General features: G+C 39.4%; 1 protein-coding gene across 3 annotated transcripts in view; it reads right to left on the reverse strand.

Moving 5' to 3' along the window:
* htk (hat-trick) overlaps nucleotides 1-23,113 on the reverse strand; it is a 564,009-nt gene that overhangs the window by 102,591 nt on the left and 438,305 nt on the right. For all 3 annotated transcript variants that reach the window (XM_067137785.2, XM_067137784.2, XM_067137786.2), the window contains exon 20: nucleotides 3,642-3,842. In XM_067137785.2, coding sequence (XP_066993886.2) covers nucleotides 3,642-3,842 — 201 coding nt within the window. The remainder of the gene's footprint in view (nucleotides 1-3,641; nucleotides 3,843-23,113) is intronic.

A 23,113-nucleotide genomic window follows, 5' to 3' on the forward strand; every position in this document is an offset into this window, starting at 1 on the left:
TTATGCCAGTATTTCCCATTCACCTAGGGAAGTAAAAGGAAGCGTATCCGTATGTCCTGTCAGCTGGACATATGCCGACGACTGGAGCTGCTGAATTCAGATAAGTCTTACTTTTAAATTAGTGTAGTAATGTTTTATATTCATATGCAAGTGTAATATGATTTGTTAAGTTGTTCCGCGCGAAATAATGAAGCGACGAAAGTGGTGTATTGAATTAGATCAAAGGTGGTTAGGTAATCTTCGTATATGAATGATGAATCCAAAGACAGGTAGTCAATCAGTGATGAAAGCCTACGTTCGAGATGTGATCCATGTAGTGTGAAATATTGAGTTCATTAAGGTGACAGTGAATTGGATACTATGTCAAAGGGAAACTTAGGTACGCGTGTACGTTGGTTATGACCAAAGAATGTCAAGTTAGGAACCAGCAGTAGGATATGCTTGCTAAATAGACAGATGTGTTCACAATAATTTAAGGTTATGACGGAGTTAAGGTCATAATGTTGTGAAATATCTCCATGAATCGTAATTAAAATAATAAATGCCACGATTAAATGGAGTGGATATGTATTTAGTACAGGAGATGGAATATATGTTTGGACGTATAATAATGATTATTTTAAGAGAAGTTGATATGAGACTGATAATTTAGAATGGTGGTAGTTATTGATTCTTCGCGAGTATGAGCACGGTGAGGTAGTAGTGGACTTAATGGTTTCAAGTTGAGTTTTTACTAAGTGGAAATGAATATGTAGCATTTATATGTACTATTTCTCTTACGAGCAAGCATGAGAAGTTCAAGTAAGATTGGAGTGACATCTGTTGGTTAGCGTGCATACTTGGTAGTTCCAATGAAGTCTCAGTTAGGAGGATGAAACCGAACATATTCACTATGTCACAGATGTTTTCTAATTCTGATCTATTCTCAGGCGAAAGGAAATGTAGTAACTTCTTAGGCAATACCCTATCACTGATGGCTGACTGTAGGTGTATAAATTGTATCTTATGGTCGAGTCTTCGCACAATGCAGACCACATTAGCTAGTATACTTCAGAAGAAACTAGTAGAGTAGTCGGTAGAATATATAAAGTTGCACGTGTGTTCAATTAAGATGATAAGACTCAGATTTTAGAATAGTATATGGAACCTACTGGTACTTGTTGAACCATTTATTAAAATTACATTAATTTAGAAGAAGACTTATCAATATTCATGCAGGAGAGGAAGAAGGATGAATATTCGGAATTGTAAATCAGTTGTTTGTAGAAATATTAGGGAACTATCCTCCCAGGTTGATATTTACAGGTATCTATTGATATCTTGTGTGAAAGACAGGAATAATTATATGTCAGCAGATTAATATGAGCTCCGAGTGAGAGCCAGCAATTAACTCAAAGAATTCATAGGCAACAGAGGAGAATTCCAATTCACGAGATATGGTTTTAGGCCTAAAATGCGTCCTGAATATCTTGAAACCGCCCTCAGTCTACACTTTAGCTTGTAAGGTATCATATTGTAAATATTTTTCTTTGCTAGGGTGTACCCACATAAGTTTTGATTACCCAAACATGTTTTAATTACCCAAACAGATTTTAATTTAGTTGTTTCAGTCTATTTTTTTTTTTAACTTCATTTCGATTTAATCATGTCTTTACAAACCTAAGATGGCGAGTTCGACATCTTTGGACGTATAATTTTTAATTTGTTAATTACGAGCTGAATTATAGTAATGTTCAGTTAAATAATTGGTTATACGGAGTTCAATAATTTGCCGTATATTCCATTCTGTCCTTGACTTTTGGGGTCAGTCAAAACTCAAGCACCTAGTGCAATAGATTTCAATAGATTCATTTTTAAAAATGACTAACTCAAATAGCATTTCTTATATAATGCATAGTGGGTGTCGGGCGTGTCAATTACCGGCAGATTCAAGGTGAACGTCGCTTGCATGTATTTTTACCCGATACTGACATTTCTTCGATTTCTCCTTACGCCAGAAATGTGGATGCGTTAACTGAAATATTGGTATGGAGAGAAGCTAAGAGAGGAAGAAAATGATTGATTATGCATTCGGGTAGAAGACGTAGATAGATTTAACAAATTAAGGCCATGCTCGCCAGAGATGGATGGGTAATCAGATGATCATGCAGTTTCCTCTATTAGAAATTCTTTAGGGAGGATAGCATAACGTTCGACCTTTGGATTGAAACAAGTATGTAATAAATAAGATATGTAAAACTTAAACCGTTCTTTCAATGTGTATCGTAGCGCAGAGACTTAGATTTAAGTGGATGAATGCTGCAACATCTTGGTAGCGTAAGAAATTCAATAAGTAACGTATGAGAGTTGTGTCTATGTGTAATTTAAGGTTTCTTTGGCTCCGTATGGTATGTCTTTCTCATATTCGGAACTCATAGCCCAAATGATGAATTATGTGAGTCAGAAGGATTGTAATTAAGCTAGTCTGGATCTTATGCATCCTCTCAGGGAGCCGGGACGGCGCAATACATACAAGGAAGACAGAGATCTTTACCTTCGAAGATATACAATTTCCATCTCAACAATTTTCAAACTTTACAAGTTAGAACAAAATGAAGTTAGGCCTACAGAGGTCTATACCAGGTGTGGAGATCGGCAGCATGAGAAAAAAGGAGGACTATACGATGTATGGAGATCAGCATCAAGGGCTTCGAAGGGTCTTTATCAACCATGATCTCAGCGTATGGACCAAGGTATAAGTTTCCAATGCCATAGTCGAGTTACGGATGAGAGACTTGGAATATCTAAAGGAGGTACATTAAATGTCTGAACAAGGATATTTTCAAGTTTATTACGAAAAAGTACCTCCTCATCAACATATGCACGAACATCTGCATTTTTGAAGAGGAAAATATAAAGGGCATTGAGGAAATGATCATCAAATAACTTAGCTAGGTTGGTCACGTCACCCACATATGTAAAACAGAGATAGTCATACAAAGAATGGATGTTATTAGCAACGGAAGTTACAAATTAAAACATGTCACGGAAGACCCAGATTACAAGAGATAATTATGAGTAGGGCAATGAGAACTACATAGCAACATGGTGATGGATAAATGGATGATATGGAAACAAACCAATCTCCCTCCAACCTGGCTGTATTAGCATAAGTACGAATGATTGAAAACAAAGTAGATACACTCTGTAAACGTTAAAATTACAATAATATTGTGGAAATGACAAGTTACCAAGATGTTTGAATGACATATTTTTTCAAATATGTTGCACTGACACAGATAGGTCTTACTGTATGGCGATGATGGGATAGGAAAGACATGAGTGGGAAGGAAGCAATCATATTAATGTACAGCCTAGTGTAAATATGAGAAACCACAGAAAACCATCTTCAGGGCTGCCGACAGTGGGGTTCAAACTGAATGCAAGCTGACAGCTATAACCCTGCAGCCACTTATGACAGTTTATTCTGAAAGGATACTTTTCAATGTATGACAATATATTTTGTATCGATAACTGCTGCAGAAATTTATACAAATTAATAATGTTATTTAACACCCATCTTTAACTATAAAGGGTCCTAAACAATTAAAAGGTTATATGCAAGTAATTTTTCCTGTTACGTAAAGAGTATGTAAAATTACCTAAATTACGCGTGCTTCGACTAGAGGAATGCCTCAAGCGCTTGTTGCTTTCACACTCCGAACGTTTACGACTTCTCCGTCGTTTTTTAGGCGATGCTTCCATTTCTTTATCAAGATCCATACAAGGCTTCTTGGGAAGAAGCTTCAATCCCTGAAGCCTGTTATCACTTGAATTTGACACTTCCACATTTAGTAGGGAATCTGAAATTAAAAATTGCACATGCATGCACAAAATTATTTCCTTCATAACCATGTTAGTATAATACAATAACACAAGGGCTACTTTTTAAGTAAGGACTGTTTTGTAATTAAATAAATACCACTGAATATTTCTGGCCAATTACTGATTCACCTACTTTTGCACACTCTCTATTACTTACTTTTCATACAGCTTTTAGTGCCGCAAGTGTTCGATGACATGTTCGGCTCCCCTGGTGCTGGTCTTTGTATTTGACGTCCATGGGCGACCTGTGCGTTTGGATGTGGGATGATGAGGTAGGGAGAAGATGAAACCTGGTGTTGGAGCATAGCCTACTTCTGTTATGAACATCAAGGGATCTGCTCAAACCTTTATGTCCCCACCTGACAGGCGATTCACAATTAACAGCGCCATATGCCCTCACTCCACATGAACACTGTGGAGAAGTTCGGAATTTAATCCAGGCTTTTGGCACAGAATTTAGTGATTAGAAATTGTAAACCACTACTTCACCTATTATGTCGGCCAACATTCTAATGGTGAAAGTTTTTTCAGCCAATGGAACTAAAACCGGCTAACCACAGTGTCAGACCATATAGACTTGACGCCTTAACGATCATGGACTCCAGGCGGGCATTATCTCCATTTCTGTTCAAACATTAGTCACACTGTGACAAGTTTTTGGAAACCTTCCATCACAGAAGTCGGCCGCCTGGGATGAGAGCCATGTGTGAACTGCTTTAGGAGGGGTGATTGAATTGCAGCCAGCCAAACAATACAATGTGAGCTTGCGTTTAAGCTGCAGAGCAAGGTCTTGCATTGTCATGAAGTATCAACATTCCGGCAGACAGAAGGCCGCAGCGTTTATTCTGGATTGTGTGAAGAAGTTTCGTTAACATCACACAATATGCAGCTGTGCCGACTGTCGCCCCTGGTGGCATGAAGTCCACTAGCAGTACACCAAAACATGGTTGCCATAATATTACAAGTAGAGAAAGCCCGCTACAATTTCATTATCATCGGAAATTATGTGTGTCGCCACTCCACTGACTGCAGCTTGGATTCAGTAGACAAATGGGACACTCATGTCTCATCCCCTATTGCTGACATGGTCCAAAAACTCATCACCTTTTTCATAGTACTAACTCAAAAATATATAAACACTGGCACATCTCTTCATTTGCTTTTCTTAGGTCAGCATCTTTGGTACCCAATGACAACTTCTTGCAGTCCAACTTTTGTCCAGCTCCATGGCTAAATGGTTAGCGTGCTGGCCTTTGGCCACAGGGGTCCTGGGTTCGATTCCTGGCAGGGTTGGGAATTTTAACCATCATTGGTTAATTTCGCTGGCGTGGGGGCTGGGTGTATGTATCATCATCATCATTTCATTCTCATCACGACGTGCAGGTAGCCTACAGGAGTCAATTTAAAGTTAAAAACTTCATGATCGTTCCGTATTGAATAGAGAAATAAGAAGATGTACAATATTAGAAGGATCCACCTTTCAATACTTCGTTGTAAGTTGAACTAAAAAGAAGTCACAACTTGTTTATTGGGACCGGTTTCGACACATTACAAGTGTCATCATCAGCCAAATAGTAAAGTAGGGCAAGATATAAAGATCTTAAAACAACTAATACATTGAACACAGGCAAAAAATTAACATTGATTCATATCGTAGCAATTCAGTTAATGTCCAAAACACAATGATCGCAGTCAAGAGAGTAAACAGGACATCATTGTCTTGCGCCGAAAACAAGATTGCTAAGCTGGGCAAAGATAATTTTCTCAAACAGTGTATCACGCATAATTTAACCCCTAATTTTCTTAAACCTACCAGTTTTAGACATCGCAATTCTTCTGATTGTTCAAGAACACAAAAGAAAGTCAACTAGATTTCGTTAACAAATGAAATTAAATTCCTTTATCGGAAGAAATCTTTCCTGAACAATCGTCTTTACGAATCTCACCTCGAAGCAACTCGCCAACTATCAAGCGCTCAATGGGACTTATTTCAAACCCATGTAGACGATAAGTTATTCTTTACACTTTCCAAAAAGCAATCAACTTTAGACAGAAAACTCAACAATCTCAAAAATATCTCTATATTTACCCATTTGTACCTCCTCTAATAGCAATAATCACCACCACCACCCTCTAATAAACGTTCCCCAACCTTTTCTTTATCATCTCCCATTCATCTATCAATTACTACGGCAAGTTGTTTCGAGTTGAACCTCACATTGCAATTTTCTTTTATTATTTCTTCCTATTTTTAATATATTTTTATTTGGCTTTATTCTTTTAATGTTTTAAATTATTCTCAAACTTATATATCTACTTTGAATTTGACGAAATTAAATCCTACACTGTTTTCCTAAGACTTCAATTACGTCACCCTTTACTCTTCGGCCTGAGAAACAAATGCCTACAAGACCTGTCTAGCAACGACTCTACATAAGTGCATACTTGACCTGCTTGTGAACTTTAACTATATTTGTTTTCGGCGCAAGACAATAATGTTCTGTTTACTCTCTTGACTGCGATCATTGTGTTTTGGACATTAACTGAATTGCTACGATATGAATCAATGTTAATTTTTTGCCTGTGTTCAATGTATTAGTTGTTTTAAGATCTTTATATTTTGCCCTACTTTACTATTTGGCTGATGATGACCCTTGCAATGTGTCGAAACCGGTCCCAATAAACAAGTAGTGACTTCTTTTTAGGTCAACTTACAACGAAGTATTGAAAGGTGGATCCTTCTAATATTGTACATCTTCTTACAGGAGTCAAATCGAAAGACCTGCACCTGGCAAGCCAAACTTGTCCTTGGACACTCCCGGAACTAAAAGCCATACGCCATATATATACATATTAGTCCAACTTTTGAAACAATTTTTTAGAGAACTACATACATACATACATACATACATACATACATACATACATACATATCCCAAGTCGTTCCATCTTTCAATATGTTCTTGAACCTGAGTCTTGGTCTTTTGTCTTCAAGGTTTTTTTTTTGTTATTTGCTTTACGTCGCACCGACACAGATAGGTCTTATGGCGACGATGGGACAGGGAAGGGCTAGGAGTGGGAAGGAAGCGGCCGTGGCCTTAATTAAGGTACAGCCACAGCATTTGCCTGGTGTGAAAATGGGAAACCACGGAAAACCATCTTCAGGCTGCCGACAGTGGGGTTCGAACCCACGATCTCCCGAATACTGGATACTGGCCGCAATTAAGCGACTGCAGCTATCGAGCTCGGTTCTTCAAGTTTTAGATCATACATTTGTTTCGGTAATATCTTATCTTCCATGCGTTGCATATGTCCGTACCATCTCAGTTGCTGCGATGATATACTGCCCTACAGTCTAACAACTCGAGCCTGCTTGCATATTTCCTCATTACGGACTCTGTCCCTACGCGTCTTAGCAATCATGCTACGGACAAATATCGTTTCTGCTGCCTGGATTCTACTGACAACTTTAATTCTCATGGTCCATGTTTTGCAACCATAGTTGAAACATTTCTATCTCCTTTCTTGAAAACTCGAATTACGATTCCTGTTTTCCAATCAACCGGTATGTTCTCTTCTCTCCAGTTCTTACGAAAGAATCTGTAGATCCAATGTTTTCCACAAATGCCCATATCCTTGATCATTTCCCCATTAATTTCATCAGCAACAGCTGATTATCCGGTTATGCATTTCTAAGCATATTCCACATCATTCCATCTTAAGTCTGACTTGTTGTCAGAGGCAGACTTGTATGAGAGAGTAATGTTTTTTTTGTGTAGGCTGCATGCAATTCACATTTAGCAATTCATCAATGCAAGTCCTCCAAGTCTCCTTTATCTTCAGCGACCAGATATATCATCTCTTAGGTATTTGGAGTATTCTTTACCTCCCTTTCTATTTTTAATCATCCCATGTAACATTTTCTTATTACTATTAACATTCACTTTCAATTCATTGCTCCACTTCAACCACTTCTCTTGTTCTTCTGTAACAACTTGTTTAGCTTGCTTCTTTTTTTTTTTTTTTTTTTTTTTTTTTGCTAGGGGCTTTACGTTGCACCGACACAGATAGGTCTTATGGCTACGATGGGATAGGAAAGGCCTAGGAGTTGGAAGGAAGCGGCCGTGGCCTTAATTAAGGTACAGCCCCAGCATTTGCCTGGTGTGAAAATGGGAAACCACGGAAAACCATCTTCAGGGCTGCCGATAGTGGGATTCGAACCTACTATCTCCCAGATGCAAGCTCACAGCCGCGCGCCTCTACGCGCACGGCCAACTCGCCCGGTATGCTTGCTTTTTAGCAACCCTGTATAATTCTTAATTATGGTCAGTCTGGTCCTTGAAATATTTTCTAAACAACATGTTCTTGTTCAGGACGTGCTTGAAATATTTTCTAAACATCATGTTCTTGTTCAGGACAGCAGTTCTTGTTGTGTCATTCCACCATGGAGTTTCCTTCCATCATCTTGTGCCACTGGTTCGTCTACATAGCTTCTCAGTTACCATCACTAGATTTTCTTTCAGATCCTTCCATTCCTCCACAACTGTTTTTTCGTCTGTCTTTGGTATTACTGTTTTGATGTCTTGAAACCCTATTATTCTATCATTGTCTTTCAGCTTCCATGTCTTGAGTTTCTTTACCTGTGTGGTTCTTACATCTTTTAACTTATTGAACTTCAAGTATCCAATGAGGTGTCCTATGATCACTTTCCAGAGAGACACTAGGAATGAATTATGTCTGTCTATTTTGTAGTTGTTTCTCGATCAAAAAATAGGTTATAAGAGATTAACTTACCCCCCCCCCAATCTATATCTTGTGAATTTATGGCCTTTTTGATTTTGATACCATGAGGTCCCTAATACAAGGTTGTTCCTTAGAGATCAAGGAGTCTATTGTCGCGGCCACCAAATTAGGCGGGTCAGAGAAATTACGCTGTTGCTAAGGTTATGTAGCAACTGGTGAAGAAATGTCTAACTGAACACACCATTTCGGAGCGCAAGGCAAGTTGTTCTCTCTCAAGCTCCTGATGTTACTTCATACAATGTTTCAAAACAACTTACACAAGCTTCAGAAAAGACTGCTGATTTCAGTGGTATAACTATATTCCATATAAATCACTTTAAATCATTATTAAAAATAAAATCTAAATAAAATCTTGAACGAGTAAATTTAAATTCGTCGAATCATATATTGAAAACTTCAGTAAGCGGCCAAGTTTTTATTTCTTCAGCCACTAAATTATGTCTGCGGGAAAAAAATCGCCTGACCTATACTTTTTATCTGAAACATATTTCTGCGAGTCTTGTAATTTTCCTAGAAAACGGCCCGGAAAGCGATCATGTAAATGTTGCTAGCTGAGGCAGTTCAGGGCGCGCGCGTCAGCACAGGCTGCAGGACGCCGTAAATACTTTCGGATTACATATTAATCTGTATCAGTTTTATTACATTATAACTTTAAATACTTGAAGGCTGTATATTGTACTGAGTAATATAGAAAAAGAACTACTTTAAAGAGTAGGTTTACATTAATTTACAATGAATTAAGAATCGGTTTCTAGCTTCAAGGCAGTCTAAAAGATTTCTTAGTCTCTGTCATCACTCAACCCACTATCTGTCGAACCGTCATTTACACTGATGGTGAATGGCTCCATTCTTCCGTCCCTTACTATTTCCTTGGCCCAATCGTCTGTTTTAGATTTTCTGCGCGATTGAAGCACTTTTCCCAATCTGCAGCAGTCACATGGTCGATGGCTTCTGATGCGAGTTTTTCTACGTCTTTTATTTTGAATGTCCTGTTCCTCTCTGCCACTTCTCTCTTGACTTGAGCCCAAATTAATTCACATTCACTATCCATCCTTAACTGCACTTACAGTGCAAGCTCAACAGCTGCATGACAGGGAATGACTCTGGTAAGGTGGCCTAGAGCGGGTGGGCTTCAGCCAGACAGCACTGCATGATTAGCGTTGCCAATCCGTGCTCGGAAGTAAGCGACTCTAGACCATCTGTCACTTCGCCGTTTCCATATCTGATGACAGCGCAGTTTTCCTGACCCGCCTAATTTGGTGGCCACGACAATAGTTCCTTCTGAGCTTCGTGGACCCCATCTGGTGATGAATCCCATAACTGACCGTACTACATGCTGCTTGATTGTTGACTGCACACACACACTACTAAGCAATAACAGAGGCATGTGTGTGCATGGGATGGCGGGAGTAAATGCACAAGTGTGAACAAATGAAAAAAAAAAGCGCACACACAGGCTTTAAAAAAAGAAACAATCCTTAATTAAAAAACAGCCTTCATATTATTGACATTTCCTGAGTAAGGATTCCACCATCAAATCTCAACAAGGACAAGGATGTAGGTAGTTACAAACAGCATGTAGAATTAAATATCATTTGTGTTGTGATTATTGGGATTTTAGTATTTGGACTCGGAAGACGGCGATAAATTATGTATGTAAAGGATTTATTCAAATGTTTGTTTTGGTTTTCCTCAGTATGTGAATTTTGGAATTGTTTAATTTGTTTGAAGTCGATATGATTTTAAGATTATTTGTCATGGTAATTCTGGTGCATCCTGTACCACACGCGCCACATCGGCGTGGGAGATTTCCGGTTTCGTAAAGTTGCACAAATTTCGTAATTTCTAAGGGCTTCCTAAATGTTCTTTGTCAGCACTATTTTTTCTGCGCTCCTATTGGAGAAAATAAAAGGAAATGCGATTGGTAGGTGAAGGAAAACATCGTACGCTCATTGGCCGTGGTAATATTTCATAATTTCCGGGGAGAAGCGTTGTCGCTGGAGCCTTGATCTGCGAGGGCGTCTTTTCTGTTTGACCACTGAAGGGAACGGTCACCTTCCAAGGTACGGGTCTTCTTGGCCCCGCCATCCGGTAAGCACTGATTATTATTTTTTTAACTTTTCTGGTATTCAGTTTCAGATGTAGTGTTTCATTTTATTTATCTTGCCGGAGCGTACCCGTGTTTCCTTCTGCTTCCAAATGTTATAATTATGACTTAGCCGTTTCGGTAAGTCGCCTCACTTTGTCAAGAGATAGTTCCCGTTTGTTGTTTTGTAAATTAATTGTTATACGCCTTTCGAAGTAATCCTTATCAGTAATATTTTTCTCGGGACTATCTCATTAATTCCGCTTCATCATGGAATATTCATCTTTAGGTCGGGTACCCTTTCTCAGAAGTGTTTTTGAGGGGGCTACCCACTGAAGATGCTCTGCTCCATGATTATACGTAAATTATTTTTCCTCCTTAGATGTATCTCTTCATTTTAGTATAACGTTACCTTCCTTTATTTATTTCGAACTGTTTTGGATTTTTAAAGGTAACGCCACGACAGTGGAACGTCATGTGTGATGTTCCGGTGTAAAATAAATTTAATTACTAAATGCTACCCTCATGTAAATTGTAATGGTTGTTGAAATTATGCCGTCATTATTTTAATTGTATCTTGGTTATTGCTTTATATATGAAATCGAATCTAACTTGTTAAGTAAAGTTTAGGATTACATTGACGTCGCTTCTTCAGTGTTACCAATACCTTCCACCGCCTGGATATGGTTCCCAGCCGCTTCCCGGTTATCCTTTCTTAGTAGTCATGTTGGTTAAACTGTTTGTTTATTTCCTGTGATTTATGTGCTTGCAAATTTAGTTTCGTACATGTTGACATGCCTAGTGTACAGTACTTTTAGTGAAAGCATTACGGTAGCAAACATTTTCTCTTCATTAAACCTATTAATTGTAACCTTACCCTTTGGAGAGGTTGCAGTATGTTAGCAGAGCTTTGGGTTGCTGAAGAAGCAAAGTTGACGGTAATTCGGTGGTTATAACCTAAAATTTAATTCAAGTATTATCTCGTAGTTTCCTTTTTTTATCAACATGTCTCGTGCTATCCCAGGTCCGTTCCATTTGAGGAAGGAGGAATTAGCTTACGAACTTCGTATTCGTAAGTTGAATTCGACAGGAAAGGTTAAGGATGACACGAGCTTGTTGAAACAATCGCTAAATGAACCTGTTTTTGTCCCAGGGTTATCAACAGATGAAGTGTGCGCATCTTTGTCGATTGTCAGAGATAAAATTGTAGAATATAAAGCCATTATTATGTCATTTTGTTCTTCTAAACCGTCTGATGCACAGTTAACACGTGCGAAAGGCCAAGTGCAGCATTACGTGGACAGGATTCGCAATCTGTTGGCGCATAATTTATCTGAAGATGAGCGATGTGAGTGCGAATCGTTGTTATTGCAGTTTTGTGATATTTTTGATAAAATTGTTGGATTGCTGGAAGGTAATTCTTTGCCTAGCTCAAGTTCTATAGTTAATGTACCCGTCCAATCTGAAACGTGTGACAGTGACACTGTATCTGTATCTACTGCTTCACCAGTTAGTGCAGTGGTCACTTTTAATGATACTCCCGTGCAATCTTCTCCTGCTGTATTTACCAGTGCTTCTCTGCCTGTGAATAATGATAGTGGTGCTTCTTGTACGCAAGTTACTATGTCAACTGTTCCTATGGGAACTGTTAATTCTACTGTGTCTTTATCTCATCCTCCGGTTGCGACCCAAGTTGTTTCTCTTCCTATCGTACAAAGATATCCCCATGTCCAAGCGTCACCTGTAGTAAATTCTTCTGGGGTGTCACAGATGTGTGAAAATGTGTCGCAAATGCGAATATCTGTGCCGGTTTCTATGCAATCTAACCTCAGTCCTAACCTCACTTCTAGTACTCCTACCCTATCCCAGGAGCGTTCTAATCAAGATTTCTTTACTACTGTATTGCCTTCTTGTAACCAATCCAGTGCTGTTCAGGTACCTACTCCTGCTGCTTCTCAAATTTTTTCAAACTTGCCTCACCCATTAACTGCTATATTTAAGGGTGTATCTAAGTTCACCGCTAATTCAATTGACGAAGTCATAGTGTTTCTACGTTTTTTGGTCGAATTTAAAGATCAGAGTGTAGTGTATTCCTTAAGTCGTGACAATTTCTTCCAAGTCTTATATCCACATGTATCTGGAGCTCTTTCTGAGCATGTCATAAGAGCCATTTCAGAAAAGTGGACAGTTGACCAATTTCATGCACATGTGCTTGAGTTTTTTATTCCTTCCCGTGCTTTGTCTTCTTTGGTTCAAAGGCATTATTTTCGAGTACAGTATTTGAATGAAACATTGTCGGAATACATCCAGGACATTAAGTTCAATGCTCGGATCTTCATGCTAAACTATTCTGAGTCTCAAATGGTTGCTAGCATTATTGAGGGTCTTGCACCAAATTACCGGTCGTATCTTGCTCTGTCGCCTCGACCCGCTACATTCGCTCAGTTGGAAGCTATTACTGTTTCTGCTGAAGGCATTAGGTATGCCGACCAGTTACGAGTCGCCTTGGCTCCTCCTCCTATGAGCATGTCTTCTCAGGTCACTAGTACCGTTTCTACTTCTTCCAAGCCACGTAATTCACGTGCATGTTATAGTTGTGGTTCTACGGATCATTTCCAGCGGAATTGTCCTAAGATTGGGCCCTTAGGCAATTCAAAACCTGTCATGGGTGGTCATCTTCAAAATTTCCAAAGGAACTGTCCTAAGATTGAGCCCTTAGGCAATTCAATTCCGAATGAGAATAGAGTTTCTCCCTCCACTAGTTCTTGCAGATATTGTGGGTCAAATAGACACTTTTCAAGACAGTGTCCTCGCAATTCTTCCGGTTCTGGGCGTTCTGGTAATAGTAATCCCAGATGACTAGCCGCCGATCCTGGTGCCAAAACTTATAGTGTACCTTCATGTTTCGTCTGTTATCGCTGTCAATTAGTTGATGATTTACCTGACCCTGTAGTCGATTATAAGCTTCAGTCTGACCCTAGTGTCAATTTTCCAAAATCTTGTGGTATTTCTGCTATTCCTCCATGTAAATTACCTTACATTTGCCTAGAAGTGAACAATGAACCAGTTTGTGCTTTAGTTGATTCTGGAAGTAGCCTCACCTTGATGAGTGAAAAATTGTATAACTCTGTGAAATCTGTTTGTAAGTTCCCTGCTTTAACACCTGTGTCTTTAACCTGCCATACGGCTAATTCTAATTCCTTGAATTTGATTGGAAGTCTGAATCTCAAAATTAGGATACGTAATTTCACATGGAAAATGCCCGTGGTAGTGGTGAAAGATTTATCTTGCCCTTTCATTCTCGGTGCAAATTTTATTGCCAAAACTGGTATGGTTTTGGATCTTCAATATAATAAATTCCAGTTTAAGTTTTCTATGAGGATCTTTACATTGTGTAACCGTTCTCCTATCCTTCCTTATCATGTCAGTGCTGTGTCTGAGGACACAAGTGAACCAAAAGCTTTCGACTTTGATCATTTGCCTGATGATCAGGCCAACCAGCTTAGGAATCTTTGCGATAAATTTCCTGATGTGTTCACTGACAAGTTAGGTGTGACCAATGTTTTGGAATATAAAATTGAAGTAACTGACAATGTACCTGTTCGTTCTCCTCCGTACCGGTTGTCGCCTCCTAAGATGAAAGCCCTTAAGGCTATCATCGACCAAATGCTTGCTGATGGTGTAATACGTCCTTCTAAATCTGCGTACTCTTCTCCCATATTTCTAGTCCCTAAACCACAGGGTGGTTTTCGGCCTGTAATAGACTATCGAATGTTGAATAAGCGAGTTGTGCTTCAATCTGTTCCACTTCCTGACTTGCACTCTTGTTTCTCTTGGTTTGCTAATGCCAAAATTTTTACCACTTTTGATCTGAATCAGGCGTACTATCAGATACCTCTTGCTGAGGAATCCAAGCATCTCACAGCTTTTGCTACTGACTGGAACCTCTATGAATTTGAACGCGTGCCGTTCGGACTGGCAACGGGAGCTGCTGTTTTGACCCGGCTGCTGGATAACGTGTTGTCAGACATTAAATTCAAATTCGTTTATAATTATCTTGATGATTTGGTAATTTTTAGCGAAACTTTTGAAGAACACCTTGCTCATATCAATGAAGTCCTTGAAAGACTCCGTAAAGCAGGACTAACCCTTAAGGCTAGCAAAGTGACTTTCGCACAGCCTCAGATGTCCTTCCTAGGCCATATCGTGTCCGAGAAAGGCGTTTCGGTTGACCAATCTCGTACTGCAGCTATCCAAAATTTTCCTACTCCTAAAGATGTCAAAGCTGTCGCTAGGTTCGTTGGTATGGTCAATTTCTTCCGTAAATTTATCCCTAATTTCGCTGAAAGAGCAGCCCCATTAAATGCCTTGAGGAGAAAAGATGCTAAATTTGAGTGGGGTGATGCCCAACTTGAAGCTTTCTATGATCTGAAATCTGCTTTATGTAATGCTCCTGTACTGGCGATGCCAGATTTTTCTAAACGTTTCGTTCTCCAAACAGACGCCTCATCTACAGGTATATCTGGTGTTCTCCTTCAGGAATTTGAAGATGGACGTCGTCCTATCTCTTATGCTTCCCGTAGTCTAAATCCTGCTGAACGGAACTATTCTATATATGAGTTGGAAGCCTTAGCTGTTGTTTTCTCCTTGGAGAAATTTAGAATGTATCTTGAACATCTACCTTTTGATCTTGAAACAGACAATCAGGCATTGAGTTGGGTACTGGCCAAGCCAAGAAGAACTGGTCGTCTTGCGCGTTGGGCAGTACGCATCTCAGCTTTTCAATTTGAAGCTCATCACATTCGTGGAACTCAAAATGTCATTGCCGACACTCTTAGTAGAATGTTCTACCCTGACAGTTCTGATCCTCAATTAGAATCCGCTGATCCCTCTCCTGAACAAGTTTCGGCCTTTGTTAATGTGGTTTTGACCAATTCCCCTGTCCTTTTCAAAGATATTTCTAAACATCAGGAAGACGATCCTGAATTGAAGGGTATTATTGACAGGATTAAATCTGGTGAACATGTCAAACCGTATGCCCTCAAAAATGGTGTTCTGTGTTGTCCTGCTCGTGGGCGCAGAGACCCCAAAATTGTTGTACCTTCTAATCTAGTCCCTGCTCTTTTCAAATATTTCCATGAATCCCCTGTTGGCGGACACCTTGGTGTATTTAAAACCAGAGAGAAAATTCGTAAGCATTTCATTTGGAAATCTATGGATGGTGAAATTCGCACAATGGTCAAATCTTGCAAAACCTGTAACATCAGTAAACCCGCTCCTAATACCCGCCTTGGTCTGTTGTCATCTGAGCAAGCTTCTCGCCCAATGGAGAGACTATTTATCGACTACATTGGACCATTCCCGCGTTCACGGACCGGCCATCGTTTCATACTTGTGTGTGTTGATGCGTTCTCGCGTTTTACATGGCTGTTCCCTACTCGCATGGCTAATGCTAGTACTACTATTTCTTGCTTAAAACAGATCTTTGCTTCATTTGGACCCTGTCAATTTTTGGTGAGTGATAATGCTAGAGCTTTTACATCTGTGCAATTCCGTAATTTCTGTTTTGATCTATCTATCTCTCATGTGACTACAACACCTTATTATCCCAGGCCTAATTATGCTGAAAGAGTTAATCGGAACCTAAGATCTGCTCTTATTGCATACCATTCTTCTGACCACTCAAAGTGGGATTCTTCACTTAATTGGCTATCATTTGCTTTCAATACTGCTATTCATGAAAGTCACAAGCAAACTCCTGCTTCATTGATGCTAGCGTTCACCCCTAATTCTCCACTTTCTAATCTGTGGTCCATTAACGATCTCCTGCCTAATGTCGCTAATCCAGAAACGATCCGTGCTGCTTGGCATCGTGCGCGTAAAAATTTGAAGGTTTATTACGCTAAAGTTCAACGTAACTATAATCACGGGCGAAGACCGCACAATCTGTCTGTGGGTGACCAGGTCTATGTAAAGACTCATCCCATTAGTAGTGCTGCGGACCATGTAATAAGCAAGTTATCCCCCAGATTTCGAGGTCCCTGCACAATTTTGAAATTTTTGACCCCTGTATCATTGTTAGTCAGTGATCCTGAAAGAAAGAGGATCAGCCGTGTGCATTTATCTCAGATAAAAATTCCCTAGTTATGAGATAATACTTTAGAAACTATTTTGTTTTGGGGTAGTGATAAGGAATTAGTTGTAAGCAAATTTTTAATTAGTGCGCACAATTTTTCGGGTTTTATAGTTTATGATTTAGTTAAGTCTCTTTAGTTGTAATGGAAAGGTCATTTATGATCATATTAGATATAATTTAGTATGTATTGTGGGGTAGAATTATGATCTTCGTAACTAGGGATTATTGTCAAATTGTGAAATCAGGGTAAGCTCCGGCAAAGTTTTTGAGTTTCTTTAAACTATTTCCTAAATTTCATCTTAAATTATCCATAGTGCTTGCCAGAATGGGGGGCTAAGATAGTCCCAAACCTGTGGGGGAACCTCCCAAATGAAGGTCGACGAGACACCGGTTAGGTGCCTCCAAGCTCTTGTCCACCAGGGTGGCTTTAGCTTCATATTCCCTGTCTGCTGCGGGTAAATTTCTGTTGCAGTGGCCGGAGGGGGATACCATCCCCATTTCTGCTGTCGTGCCTAGTGGAGACGTACGTTATGTCTTGGGCCCTGCCGTTCTGCACTGTATTCCAGTGAGCTGAGGTACAGATGACAATTACTGTTCCTGCCTGACAACTTGACGTCCCTAGTCCAAGAGGGAACCGTCTGCATGGTGGTGACCATCATCCCATGCCAAGATTCTGAATAGTTACCAGACATACACTGACGTGGCCATTAGTGGCACGTGATATCACCTATACTTGGACATGGCAATTTACAGCGCTGTAACCGGATATACCAATGACGCCAGTCGTGCTAGGCTGTGCGCAGTCACCCAGTTTGAACTGTAATGTGGAGGCTGAAGACAATGGCCGCGTCGTCAGTCACATCAACAGCAAGAACTCGTGGTGCTACAGTGTAAATAAAACAGAAAAACCAAGAACTCAATCGAAAAGATGTCTCTTATTTTGTGTTAAATTTTTTTTTTCAGGGAACGTTTCAATTTTGTAAAGAAAATAATTTCAGTGTGGTGTTTTATGAACTTAAGAACAAAAAAAGAAAATTTTTTTAAAATCTCTTTAGTGTATATTTTATGTGCTTTCTGTTTCAATGAACATTGTTATATGTCCTTTATTTTCAGCGTTTTTTTTAAGGTGTTTTGTTATTTTCTAAACTATGCAGGAATTGGACTGCTAAAATTGTGAATAAAATTTTTATTTTTGGAGCTGTGCTCCAAATTAAAGGGGGGGAGTATGTTGTGATTATTGGGATTTTAGTATTTGGACTCGGAAGACGGCGATAAATTATGTATGTAAAGGATTTATTCAAATGTTTGTTTTGGTTTTCCTCAGTATGTGAATTTTGGAATTGTTTAATTTGTTTGAAGTCGATATGATTTTAAGATTATTTGTCATGGTAATTCTGGTGCATCCTGTACCACACGCGCCACATCGGCGTGGGAGATTTCCGGTTTCGTAAAGTTGCACAAATTTCGTAATTTCTAAGGGCTTCCTAAATGTTCTTTGTCAGCACTATTTTTTCTGCGCTCCTATTGGAGAAAATAAAAGGAAATGTGATTGGTAGGTGAAGGAAAACATCGTACGCTCATTGGCCGTGGTAATATTTCATAATTTCCGGGGAGAAGCGTTGTCGCTGGAGCCTTGATCTGCGAGGGCATCTTTTCTGTTTGACCACTGAAGGGAACGGTCACCTTCCAAGGTACGGGTCTTCTTGGCCCCGCCATCCGGTAAGCACTGATTATTATTTTTTTAACTTTTCTGGTATTCAGTTTCAGATGTAGTGTTTCATTTTATTTATCTTGCCGGAGCGTACCCGTGTTTCCTTCTGCTTCCAAATGTTATAATTATGACTTAGCCGTTTCGGTAAGTCGCCTCACTTTGTCAAGAGATAGTTCCCGTTTGTTGTTTTGTAAATTAATTGTTATACGCCTTTCGAAGTAATCCTTATCAGTAATATTTTTCTCGGGACTATCTCATTAATTCCGCTTCATCATGGAATATTCATCTTTAGGTCGGGTACCCTTTCTCAGAAGTGTTTTTGAGGGGGCTACCCACTGAAGATGCTCTGCTCCATGATTATACGTAAATTATTTTTCCTCCTTAGATGTATCTCTTCATTTTAGTATAACGTTACCTTCCTTTATTTATTTCGAACTGTTTTGGATTTTTAAAGGTAACGCCACGACAGTGGAACGTCATGTGTGATGTTCCGGTGTAAAATAAATTTAATTACTAAATGCTACCCTCATGTAAATTGTAATGGTTGTTGAAATTATGCCGTCATTATTTTAATTGTATCTTGGTTATTGCTTTATATATGAAATCGAATCTAACTTGTTAAGTAAAGTTTAGGATTACATTGACGTCGCTTCTTCAGTGTTACCAATACCTTCCACCGCCTGGATATGGTTCCCAGCCGCTTCCCGGTTATCCTTTCTTAGTAGTCATGTTGGTTAAACTGTTTGTTTATTTCCTGTGATTTATGTGCTTGCAAATTTAGTTTCGTACATGTTGACATGCCTAGTGTACAGTACTTTTAGTGAAAGCATTACGGTAGCAAACATTTTCTCTTCATTAAACCTATTAATTGTAACCTTACCCTTTGGAGAGGTTGCAATTTGAAGCCACAATTTAAACATGCATAGACAACTAAATTTGTACAAGTACCTTCAATAAAAAGTATCACAAGCAGTAAAGCAGACTATCAGCAAATGTTGTGAAAAATATATACCAATCGTTAACATGTATCTTTATAACTGTGTACCGTTTCACATGCAAATAAAAAATTCACAAAGGTTTGCAGACAGCTTTACTTGAAAACTAGTTAACATCAGAGAAGAACAAAAATATTAAATTACTGACTATTTTAACATATAAATGCAATATACATCTTTAATAATAACAAATTCTAACAATAATTCCTCACAAAGCGCGTAGTATACAATATAGTAATATGCCTGACTCCATTTACAGAACCAATCTCATTATGATAGCAAATTAAAATAAAAAGAAGTATGAGCTACAACCGTTCTGAGCTTATTTTATCAGGTTATACTTCTATTCAGCTCATATGGTCAGAGAATGAGCCTGCTACTAGAATGAATGAAGACAAGAGTCCTAAATGAACGAGTATGGACAGACGCAAACCACACTCATTGCTGCTCTATCGAAAAGGGCGATAACTTACGATTTAACAGTGCGAATTAACCTAAAATAGAAACTCAATAACAGGACTTGGTACACTAGACCACTCAGTTGTCCCGTCATTCACCGAGTGACTGGACAACTGTGACTACTTGATTTGTTCTTGCATCATGTGTGTGCATTCCGACAGAGATCCTTTTTTGAGGCAGCTCTACTCAGGGAGTGGTGACCCTGCCCATGCGAGTCCAAGAGCACACTGACCCGGTGTGTAGCATCTGGTAAGGGTCTCAGGTCAGGGTTACGAGCGAAGACCTCAATAGTACCTACAGCGACGAAGAAGGGCTTCAGTACAGTGTCTGTGTTGGAAGAGGCAACCCAGTGCTCGGGTTAATTTAATAAAAAGGTATCTGCATCCACGTTGGAAGCAGATATCAGTTGTAGCGTCTGTTCCTCAGAGAGGCGGCTACAACAGTGACTGTTTTCTATGCTAAGGACAGCTAATGAGTGGACTAAAATTACATTGAGGAAGGCAATGGGAAACCACCTCAATTAATTTTCCCCCCATCATCATCATCTGTATGGTTGAACAAACAAATACCTTGGCCCCCAGTGCCCAACAGGCCTTCAGTGGCCAAGGGGTGCTAAGAATCTCCAGGTCAGCCGTAAGCGAGATATGCAATTGGAATGTAAAAAGTATGTATGAAAGAGGAAAGATCTGTAACAGCATCAGAAAATGGAAAGACTCCAAATAAACATCTTGGGAATAAGTGAAATGCAATGGCCATGATCAGGTAGTTTTAGAATCAAAGATAATTTTGTCTATTAATCTGGAAACAACAAACCAAATCATTTTTGTTTTTTTGCTAGTGGTTTCATGCCACACCGACACAGACAGGTCCTGTGGCAATGATGGGATAGGAAAGGCCTAGGAGTTGGAAGGAAGCGGCCGTGGCCTTAATTAAGGTACAGCACCAGCATTTGCCTTATGTGAAAATGGGAAACCACGGAAAATTATCTTCAGGGCTAAGAAGTTATCTATATACATAAAATAAGAGTTTTGTCTGTACATTGCTCACAATTTGAAAAGAATGGCATTTCTGTATCGGTCATGTCCTTTTCCGTAATTTCTGTCTGTCTGTCTGTATGTATGTACACGCATCACAAGAAAACGGCTGAAGAGAATTTCATGAAAATCGGTATGTAAAGTCGGGAGATGAGCCACCACAATCTAGGCTGTAAGTAATTTTTTTCATGCTGAGTGAAGTGGTAGTTTAGAGGAAGGCCTAAAAGACAATTCTCAAATATTTATATTATTAGTAGTCCTATCAATAAATACTACATAACTAAAGTTACAAAGAATTAAATTTCCGATCACTTAAGTCTTACACATTTTTACTGTACCGGCTGTGATAACACAGATATTAATGAATTTCGATTTTTATTGCTAAGTCCACATCACCGAGCTCGATAGCTGCAGTCGCTTAAATGTGACCAGTATCCAGTATTCGGGAGATAGTAGGTTCGAACCCCACTGTCGGCAACCCTGAAAATGGTTTTCCGTGGTTTCCCATTTTCATACCAGGCAAAGGCTGGGGCTGTACCTTGATTAAGGCCACAGCCACTTCCTTCCCAGTCCTAGCCCTTTTCTGTCCCATCGTCACCGTAAGACCTATCTGTGTCGGTGCGACGTAAAGCAAATAGAAAATAAAAAGTCCACATCAACGCTGAGCCACGAGAAAATGGGTGAACAGAATTGAATGAAAATCGGTATATAGAGACAGGGAAGAAGAAACTATAGTCTAAGCCATAAATAATTTTACTGACCCTGGTTTAAATGGTAGTTTAGGGGTAGGCGCCTAAAATTTAATTTTTAAATACCTATGTTATTGGTCCTTTAGAAAAATACTACGGTACATAACAAAGGTTACAGAGAATACAATTTCCGATCATTTATGTTTTATTCAGTTTTACCATACTGGCTATAATAAGAGTAGTATTTCCGAGTCTGAAGAAAACTAAATGTGAAGGCCTACAATATCGAAAGTGCGTAACATTGATCAACAATAACATTACATTCACAATTGTTTGCTGTGATGTTCTTTGCCTATTATGGTGCCCTCAACTCAGATAGATGGGATTACTGTTGCGTACCGAGTATAACAGCCTGACTGAATATTGGCGGGAAATAGCTGGGGATTTAGAAACATTTTTCTTTAGCAGTTCATTCCTCTGGTTCATACATTGTCTGATACAGATGGTGGTGATGGTGATTAAGAGGAAGTACAACTTGGTAACCATCCTCTATATAACACTAATCAGAGGGAAAAATGGAACGGATGCGACACTTCGAAAAATGAAGATATCGGCCAAAGGAAGACAAGGGGCACGAAAATGAAGGACATTCTAGCCCTCGCAAACCTAATAGCATCAGGGTCGGAAAAGAACAAGAGTGCACCAAGGGAGGTCGGATAGGATAGATGAAAGTGAGGAGCCTGGCACAAGTAAGTGGAAGCAATGCCAGGACTCAGCTGAAGGCCCCGTGGTCGCTAACCCACACTCCAAAGTTCACAGCCCTTAAGGCCCCTTTTAGTCGTCTCTTACGACAGGCAGGGAATACCGTGGGTGTTATTCTACCGCCCCCACCCACAGGGGAATGATAATGATGGTACGTAACACACTGGTTCATCAGAGTATTCCAGCTATTCGATCCCTACTCTGACGCGCTGTGTTGAATGAGCAACGTGCACATTTGGCAGAGGCTCACTTAGTAATAGTAGTATGACCTGGTCTAGAATTACAATTTAGGCCTATTCCAAATTATAGCACCACAATTCACTATATTATTCAAAATTCAACCCTGAAAAGAGCCGTTTCTTAAAAAGCGTCTTCCTCTTCAATTTTATTATATTCTACATTCATTTTATTCCAAATTAGCAGTGAAGAGGGGGTTTCGTCTCAGGCTTGGAGGGAAAATTTGCCTCCACATCAGATTTTTCCGCCGCCAGTGTAGTGAAATGAGATTGTCCGACTCATCTGGTACTCCTAGGAAACAGATTAGTAAAATGGCATAGATTTGCCCTGGGACTCT

Source organism: Anabrus simplex, chromosome 1 (genome assembly GCF_040414725.1).
Source record: "Anabrus simplex isolate iqAnaSimp1 chromosome 1, ASM4041472v1, whole genome shotgun sequence".
Classification (NCBI taxonomy): Eukaryota; Metazoa; Arthropoda; class Insecta; order Orthoptera; family Tettigoniidae; genus Anabrus; species Anabrus simplex.